General features: G+C 53.8%; 1 protein-coding gene across 2 annotated transcripts in view; it reads right to left on the bottom strand.

Annotated features, from left to right (window-relative positions):
- Positions 1 to 2762: 2762 nt before the first annotated feature.
- Positions 2763 to 9347, bottom strand: part of NOL9 (nucleolar protein 9) — a 17961-nt gene continuing 11376 nt past the window's right edge. The window contains exons 10-12 of one of the 2 annotated variants that reach the window (XM_006914393.3): positions 7896 to 8073; positions 6484 to 6617; positions 2763 to 5872 (exon numbers count right to left, since the gene is read on the bottom strand). In XM_006914393.3, the coding sequence (XP_006914455.1) occupies positions 5723 to 5872; positions 6484 to 6617; positions 7896 to 8073 (462 nt within the window). In that variant the 3' untranslated portion in view covers positions 2763 to 5722. Of the gene's footprint in view, positions 5873 to 6483; positions 6618 to 7895; positions 8074 to 9347 lie in introns of those variants that run through there. The other variant, XM_015591395.2, reaches the window with a different exon arrangement.

Here is a 9347-nt window from a genome sequence, read left to right as displayed (position 1 = left end):
TGTTCTGAGAGGAATACCTCTTACGTATGAGGTAATGGCTGGCTTGTAACACACAGTGGGCCACGTTTCGACTTCCTGTTTACGTGCTCTTGTCACTCTTTGGTCAGTGAGGACGGGCATCTATCTCGTTCACTATCACCTCCCAACTCCTCACACAATGCCCGACGAAAACCACTCAACCAACGTTTGTTAGGTGATTAAATGAGTACGTATGACACATTCACATTTGTCAGATAAAGGGCTTAAAGATACAGTCAAGCTGAAGCTGGATAGGTAGCCATTCTCTGCCATCCACGTGGCAGGTATGATTTGGGGGGTACTCCAAAAGACCTGTAACCCCCATTTCACCCACGCCTCCCCTTCACCGGGTGAGCTGCGACAGACCTCGCATTCACTGGATGTCAGTCACCGGGCGCTCAGGCATTGACGCGTTAGGCCTGCGTGGTGGACGGCACGCACTCGCACTCAGCTCATCCTCTGGCTGCTCCCAGCAGAGAGCCCAGCACGACAGGGAGCTGCTGCTTGCGGGGTGACCCAGAGGAGGGAAGGGATGACCCTGCGATGAGGGACCGGAGTGGGTGCTGGAGGAATTCTCCGTGACCCACTGTCTGCTGCATAGGTCTGCCTTGGGCCAGCCACGGGTGGAGGGGTAGGTAAAGGAGAGAGCGGGGTGCTCGCTTGAGCAGAGAGGTCAGTGGTCAACGCGCCGCCAGGCCATTCCTCTTCGGCCAGGGCTCTGCTTCTGGGGTGTTGGAAGGCTATGTGTACATTGTTCCTGACCCCCTACTCCCAAGATGTGCCACAGCAGCGGCAAGATGAGCTTAAAGACACTGATGGTTTAGGAGGAATCTCATGCCCTTCTTGAAAGCGCTACAAAGGCAAAGCTGGGAACCTGTTCCAGACCACCCTAGCAATGGGGACACAACTTCGATGCACAGAACGTGACAGTCGGAAGGGTCTCGGGGCCCCCCTCACCCTCCGCCCCGCGCGGCATCACAAGCCACCACAGCCTCTTCCTCCGCGGTGAGTCATCTGCCGGCAGTGCGATTCTTAAGCACGGATCTTGCTGTCTGTCTTCTTTCGGGGCTTGGATGACTGCAACGGATGTGTCCCTGCTCAGCCCGCTCAGCAGACAGGACGCTGTCTGCGCCCGTGAATCGGGGCTGAGGGCTGACCTCGCTGGGCTGGGCGGCCCCGGCCTGCCATGCTCTCCATGAACTCACAGACTAGCGAGGAGGAGAGGGCCCAGTGGGGCTGCTTAAAGGGTCTAGACTAATTCAGCAAGCACGGGGTCTTAGTGGCTCCTCTAAGACCCCCGAGGTCTCCTTTCCTGTGTCGTCAACCCTCCTTTCCGGACAAAAGAAGAGAAAAACGGACTCACCAGTTCCCAGACGAAGGCTGAGCCAGCTGCGAGGTGGGGACCCGCGCTTCATCAGACCTGAACTCATGCTTGACCTCCGGGGTGCTGGCACCTTGCCTGGCCCTCGAGCCACGTGCCAGATCCACAGGTCTCCGTCCCTCTGCCCGGCTGCAGTCCCAAGCACTGGAGAGCTTCTCCCAGACTCAGCCCCGGTCTTAATTTCTCCTGCCGAACCCGTCTGCACAGAAAAACCGCGGTGCGCTGGGCCCAGCCAGCTGGCTTCCCCTGGACGCAGGCCCCCGGGGCGCTGTATATCTCAACGCACGGACGCCGTGGCCGCGGTTTGCACTGCGTTTCCCGGCCGGTGGTTCTCTCCCCTTGGATTTTCCATTCCCAAGTACCCATTCGCTCCCTGGAACAGACTTCCCGCACTCCTGGCTGCCTCCCCCCGCCTTTCCCAGAAAGCAACACCACGAAGACCCTCGTCTCTGCCGCCCCCACGGCCAGCAGCAGCCCCCCAGCTGGGCTCCCTGGCAAGGAAGAGGGCCTGAAAGTGTGGTGGCTTCTCGCTGCCTGGCGGGCAGTTTGGGAGATCAAGCGAGTTCCAAAGCATTAGGAAAACCCAAGCCACAGTCTGCTAAGCCCCACAGTGGCAGCGGCATCGCATCGGGGGCCAGTCTCCATGGCAACCTTGGGCTTCCCAGCCCAACACATTGTCTGCCGGCTCAGCTCTGTTTGCTTACTCAGCTCTCGGCACTTCCAGATTGGACCTGCCACCCCCACCCACCAACCTCCCCCACCCCGCCACCAAGTGCGTCCTCGCCTTCCAGACGGCACCCCCAGCCCACCCTCTGCTCCACTCTCTTCCTGGCACAGCCTCTCTGCAGAGGCCCCGAACATCACGTGGCTTCTTCCCCCTTACGGCACAGATGGCCCCCATATTTATTTTAGCCACTGTTCAGGCTCCGCTCGTCAGCCAAGTCTCGCTCCTCGGCCAGGCCCAAGCCCGGCAGTGAGGACGAGGGCTGGCTCACACTCGCTGAGAGGCAGCGACGGGCCCGGACCCCAGGCTTTCCCCGCTTAACTGGAACTTTTCTGGAAGCAAAATTTTCTCTTTCCTTCTAATACTGTCAAAGACGGTCCTAAAAGGATAAGCATCCTCCCTCAATTTACACACATGGTCCAAACGGAAAAATTAAAATAAGTTGCCACTGCGCTCAATACTGAAGTGGAGCAAGGCGCAGGCTGCTGGGGTTCCCTGCTCTCCCCGCTGTGGCACCCAGATTTCGCTGACCCCCTTCGGATGGTTTACTTTCCACAACGTTTCTACCATAATTTCTCCTAAGTACTGAAATAATTTCCTGGAATAAAATGGTCTACGTATGTAATGAAATCACAAAAATTCACATTCTCAAAAATATTTAATGATAGATTTCACGTTAAGTAGAAGAGCTGGATAGAAAACCATACCTACAGCAGGACACCAATTCTGTAAAATATCACACATGCAACTGAGCAAAATACCAGACGAGTCGGCATCGCAACACTAGAGATTATCCACGTGGCGGCGACCTCACGTGCGAACTGCTCGTACAAGTGGAAAAGCAGTAAGCGGAGGACGGGTGAGCAGCGGGGGGTGGGGGTGGGGGGTGTGTGGAATCTACTCCCCCGACCCCTTTAGCCGGACACTCGGCTGGAAGAGCAGTTTTAAGGTGAACCCTCCTGGAGGCAGCACGAGTAAGACGGTCTCTGACCCAAACATTAAGCGTCTGCTTCGTCCCTGCGTGACTGTGAGGGACACGGCCGTGGCCCCTGCCTTCCACGAGCTTCCCACGGAGCCGGAGACCGGCTGCAGCGCAGTTACTGCTGCGCCTCTTGCAGCCACCCTCATGCACAGCCCACGCGGGGACCCCAAGGAAAGAGCTTTTGCCCCACCTTAAAGAAGGGACAGGTTCGGGTGGCCCGGCCAGGGTCTGAACTCAGAGGTCCAACATCGACGCCTGCTTCTCACCCACTGTTATCACAACCAGAGCTTCAAAAAAAAAAAAAAAAGCCAGTTTTTTAAAAATTCACCATCTGTACCCATGTCACTTGGTCCCCACACTGGCTGTTGGGCAAATAGCTGTGTGTCCAGCAGGTAAGCAAGCACATTTCGATTTCTCAAAAACTATAACCCAAAGCATGCGACGGGCCAGCTCAGCGGCCCCTCTCCGCTTCCTCAAACCTTCAGTTTCCAGGCTGGGGACTCAGCGGCACACCGGTTCCTGGTCCCCGGGCCTAATGGAGGAGAGGGGACAACCAAACTGACTTTGTTTACAAATAAAATGAACCCTAGAATTTGAGAATCTTGTCAATTATTTCGAATCTACCTTTCCTATAAACATATCTCTTTAAAAGAATCATGAGATTGGAAACTTCAGGTTGTCACATTCTAAGTCACATATTTCTTTAAGTTTTTAAAAATAAGCATGGGCTCCTTTGGAAGGCATAAACAAAAAGGGTTAAGGATAACGCCCATGCGGAGCTCCTTGCTACCCATCCCGAACCTCAAGACTGTCAAAATCGCGAGCCACACCACCAACACTGGCAGACGCTGACACTCCGACAGCGCTCCGGGACAGTGGCCATGCTGCTGTCCACCAGCGCACCCTGCAGCTGCCCGCGGCCCGGAGCCCACATCTTGAGAAAGGCCTGCACAGGCTCCTCCGCCACCTCTGGCCCAGTCTGGCCGGAGGACCAATGCTGGCTGCGCCCTCTAGTGGCAACGTCTGTTTCCAAAGAAAGGGCACCCTTAAAAGCCAGCAGGAAATTAAAGCCAAAGCAAGTGCCAAGGCAGCGGTTTCACCGTCACTCTCAAAGCGACAAGCCTCACTCTCATCTGAGGCTTGCTGCTCATGACCTACAGTGACTATCATTACAAAGATACAAGGTACTGGGGAAGGAGGCAAAAAGTTGATGGCAGAGGACTGTCTGTTAAAACGCTTTGCGAGGCCAAGATAGAAACACGCCAAATAAAATTTACATATAAATAAGAGGCGACTGAGGAGTCAGACTTGAAATGGTCTGTAGGGTGTGGAAACTCGCCCGGAGGCTGATGAGGGCTCCTGTGTGAATCCCTAAGTCTGGGGGTCTACAAGATGCTGAGTCAAGACAATGAAAACCAACGATTTAAATGAACATTGATGTTAAACCCACACATCCTAATGACTGTCCTTCATCGCGATCTGCTAAGCAGCTGGAATTCACGCCGCCAGTCCCAACCGCCACCTCGGTCAGTCAGTCTCTCACCATCTTCAACGCAGCAATGACGTGACCCAGGCTTGTCGTCCTTCTTCACCAAAATCACTGCCAACCTCGCAGGGCACAGAGTCATCACCACCAGGGAGAAGACGAAGGACAGTGCTCCGTCATTTTTCCCCAAGCCGTCTGGGAGATGGCATCACCACCAGCCTCCTGTGCCCTAGGAGAAAGGCCTAGACGGCCCAGTACAAGTTCAGGTCCAGCCGCCCAAAGACAAGAACAGGCCTTTTTCACGAGCTGCTCCTTCTTCCAGTCCTTCTTCCAAACGGCCTAGTGCCAGCTCTGCCCAGGGTGTGTCTTCAATCTCAGCTGAGAAGTCGATTAGGACATATACTGTTTTAAAGAGGGCCCAGGAGAGAGTTCCTGGATTTGAGAGCTTTTTTTTTTCAGCATAAAACTACTGGATTAAAAAAAAAAAATGGAGTGCTCTTGAGTCCAAATTTTCATCCATTAAACCTTGATTAAATTTAAAGACCAAACATGATCTTTTAACACTCGACCTACAGGAAGGAATGGAAACGAACTCAGAGAGCATCACATGATCAGGGGATGAGAACGACCACCAGGGCTGTGACCACCTCGCAGACAGATGCCACTGCTGGGGTCTCCCGCCTGTCTGCCACCACTGGGCGAGGACCGAGGTGCGTCTCCACGCCCTGCTATGCTTGCAGTCCCGCTGGCCACCCTTCCTTTGTCCTTGGTACATTTTTGTGGCCCCAGTCTCCCTGTTCTTATCCAGATTCCATCAATCAGGTTCTTGAAGAACTTCTCTGAGAAACTGACTGTATTCTTCCTGTTTTAATGGCTTACAACTTTCCTCTGTGGTTTCCTCTCTCTAGAAAACATCAAGTATGACTAATATAGCAGACCAGGGCAAAACTCTGGGCCACGTGGCTTTACGAACGGACTTAGATTTACTATAAACACAGCCACGAGTGACACAGGACACTGTTTGCTACGTAAGGGCACCATTCGCGGCCACAAAACCCCATCGGTCTGCTGACACCAGGCTGGAGACAGTCAAGCTTTCTGGTGGAAAAGCTGCTTCCCTTATTAAAATCATCAGTTTACTTTTCGATAGAATTTTGGTTTTGGGTGTAATCTCTCTTGATAGGTCGCCTCAGTTTCTCTTGCTCCAACTTTCTCTGATGCTCCTGGAAGTTTAAGATTATAATCTGTCGTGACGTAAGGTATCGTTCCTTCGAGCCCACGCTGAAATGGAAACAGAAAATACATGGAAACGCTCCAAGTCCAGCCAAACGTTTCTTCCCCAAAAGACAGCATTACGAGTCTGAGTGAGATCCTCTCACTTAAAACTCTTGGCTCTCCTTCCCTCAAAGGGCCCGCTTAGAGCTCTGGCTCCGGTACAAAGGTGACTGCCACCTTTGTGACTGCACGACCGTGGGAGTTTCCCTCTCAAACAGGTAAGCAGGGGGGCAACATCTACGCCTCCCAGGCCACCCGCGGGCCCTGTAGTTTGGCCTTGGGGCTACACGGATGCCCTTGGCCAATATGACCTTCCCACAGGCTCCCCTGAAGACCATTCTCAGGAGGGGGCGATCCTGGGGAGGCCGGCTCCACTCTCCCCCCTCAGATGCCCCTGGGATAATGGCTCTCCCACGGGGCTCCTGTCCACAGGCAGGAGGGTGACTCACGGCCTGCCTTAGCCACCTTGCCTGACAGCCCACCCACTTCGTTCCACCTCTACAACAAAGCGTCAGGCTCCCAGTCACCCGTCCCACGACTCCTGCCCCATTTCAGGTCCTCGCTCTCTGTGTACACTGCCAGCTGCCTCCAGGGCTGTCTGTGGGAGCCGCACTCACCTGGCCCTTCAAGACACACTGTGGAATGGAAACGGCTCCGACCAGCAGACAATTCACGTTTCTTAGCTCTTCCGGGGGCACGGGAGTGAGGATGTGGTAGAGCCTCTTCTCCATGTCAATCCCTCTACAAATCCCTTGAAGACACGCAGAAATCACCCTTTCTGGAAAACATCCCCGCCTCCCCCACTCCGAACTGCAGAACGGCTTTTAAAACAAGAGTTTCCATTTCAACCAGGTTTTGCTTTGAAAATACAAAGTACCAAGAAATGGAGTACGTGATTATCTGAGGGCTTCGTACCCTCCTCCTCGTTCAGCTGTAGGTGCCAATGTGGTCTTCACTGCCAAGTCCTAGACTGACGCAGCTACAGCACGCACAGGCCAGGGAGAAGGCCCCCCGAGGGGACACAGAGATGACTCTGTCTCCCCCATCACCAACTGTGTCTGTACGAAGCGACACAATTTCTGTGGGAATGCTTTTAAGCACAGTACTGTATACATCAGAAATGTGTATTTAATTATTGAAGGGTTTTGCTAGTTTGAGGTCACACAGGTCCAGAAACATCCACCGATGTTTACCGACCTCGGTGAGGCAAGGGAACAACCACAGGAGGTGGGCTTGGTGGGGGCAGGAACCCAACCCTGCTGGGCACGGCCAGGCCCTGCCCACATGCTGGACCTGTGCTACAGGAAGCCAGCCTGCGACAATCGTCTGTGCTCAGGCCACCTCGGAGCAGGAGGGAAGTCCAGCTAAGACGCTGTTCCAGAGTCCAGTGCAGAAACGATGGTGGCTCAGACCGGCAGGGTGGGGGGATGAGATGAGGGGGTGACACATTTTGGAAACTGAAGCTACCTGACCTGCTAATGGGCTAAATGCAGAGAAGGAAGACAAGGAGGTGCCAAGGGGACCGGGGTAAATCTCTGAAGGACCACTTGAAGGGCCCGAGGGAACGGGCACTGGTGTGGGGTGGGAGGAGGGGACTCTGGGAGAGCGTCAGACTGTATGGACCCGTCAGGACCTCAGCGCTGGACCCAAGTCCAAGATACCAGTGAGACACCCAAGCAGAGAGGCGCACTGGTACCATGGACCTGGAGCTCAGACGCACGGCTGGGCCGGACAGCCGCTACGGGCAGGAGGCCTGATGATGGATTCGGAGCCCCCGCAGCGGGTGAGATGGCCTGGAGAACACGTGTCGAGTGACCAGACCCTTAGGAATCCTAGATCTAGAGGAGCTGGCAGGGGAGGCAGAGAAAGAGCTGCTCCCTCCTGCCCTCCAGCCCAAGGCCTCTGTACTGAGGGCGGAGGAGCTCTGACCGTGCCAGCCGAGACAACCGTGAGGTCAAGATCAGCAGTCAGCACTTGAAGAAGTGGATCAATTTTAGCAGGTTTGCAGACATGTTTTACTCTCACTCACCAAACCCCAAACAATCGCAGATTGGAGTCTGAGCGAGCAGGATGGGCCCATCTGCATACCCTCGGACATCATCCAGGATCTTGCAAAGACCGACCCAGCTGGCATTCACAGCATATAGTATGTGGGTGGGGGCGACATCGGCGTGAAGAATTCGGAGCGCCACTGCATTGAAAGGGACCTGGAAAACAAATGTGCATCTCGCTCCATTAATTCCACCCGAAAGACTACTTTTCCCTCTCATCAGCTGACTAGCCAGTTATCTAGGTTACGTCTGCCAAACTGCCTGCCAAAAAGTGCCTCAACTGAGCGGAAGCACTGAACCAGCCTTCACTGCTTCAGTACAGAGAACCTAAAACATACACCGAATCCCCGCACATCATCTCCATCTGCCAGAAGTCTACACCCTGTGCCAGGAACTTTCTTGTCTGAAGAGATACGTTAAGACACAAGTTTGGAAATAAGTTATGGCCAAGGGAGACCATGAAACCCCATTCACGGAGAGGTCTAAGTAAGAAAGTCAAAATTCATGCAGTGTGAGAAAGCCTCCATTCATCCCCTAATGTAACGCACTGGATTAAGATAAACGGACCGCACTCCTAGAGCGTAAAATACACAACCACCACCTTTAACATGTCACTTCCTGGGCAATTTCAAACTCTGAGAGTAGAGAGGTATTTTGTTACATATATTATTTAAATTTCAAAACCAAATTTGAAATAACAAAGGGCAGTTTAAATCCCTGGCAGATACGTTTCAAATTCAGTTATATCTCTAAGTGAGCGAAACGCCATTAAACAGACTGCCTTAGGTCCCCTTCTGGAGACGACTTGAAAGCCGAGTGCCAAGCTCGGCACCAACCCTGGGAGACACACCTGTCCGCCCGGGTCCCCACTGCTGCCTGCACGACCTCAGGCAGTGTCTCCACCTGACTGTGCCCAGTTTTCTAAGCTGTAAACAGGGGATGTACCAGCATCGCCCTCACAGGGGTGCCACGGTCACCAAGCCACTCCATGTAATGTGCTCGACAGAGCAGTGGTGCACCAGCACTCGGCACTCGCCAGGCCACACGGCAGACGGTGAAGGTCTGGGCTCTGCTGTCAGGCTGCCTGGGCCCCAGTCCCAGCCCAGATTCCTACTACGCCCCTTTGGACCAGCTGACTCAACATCCCTGGCCTCAGCTCCATCATCCGTAAAATGGAGATAACGACAGGGCCGTTGTGAGTAAAGGCGTAAACACAGGCTTAGACCAGAGTAAGCACTTAAGAAATGCTGCCTGATCTGTTCTTTCATCATCCAGAACCCTAATATTAAGGCGGTTTCATCCCCAAATAATTAAGAGCTTGGATCCCAAGATGTAAATGTAAATACTCTGGTGCCAGAATCTACTTTTGATGAGAAGGAGAGATGTTAAGAGCGCTCTCCCAGAGCCAGGCACCGCTGAACCCACGTAAC

The sequence above is a fragment of the Pteropus alecto genome, unplaced genomic scaffold, assembly GCF_000325575.1.
Source record: "Pteropus alecto unplaced genomic scaffold, ASM32557v1 scaffold125, whole genome shotgun sequence".
Taxonomy (NCBI): Eukaryota; Metazoa; Chordata; class Mammalia; order Chiroptera; family Pteropodidae; genus Pteropus; species Pteropus alecto.
This window is presented reverse-complemented; position numbering and strand designations above follow the sequence as displayed.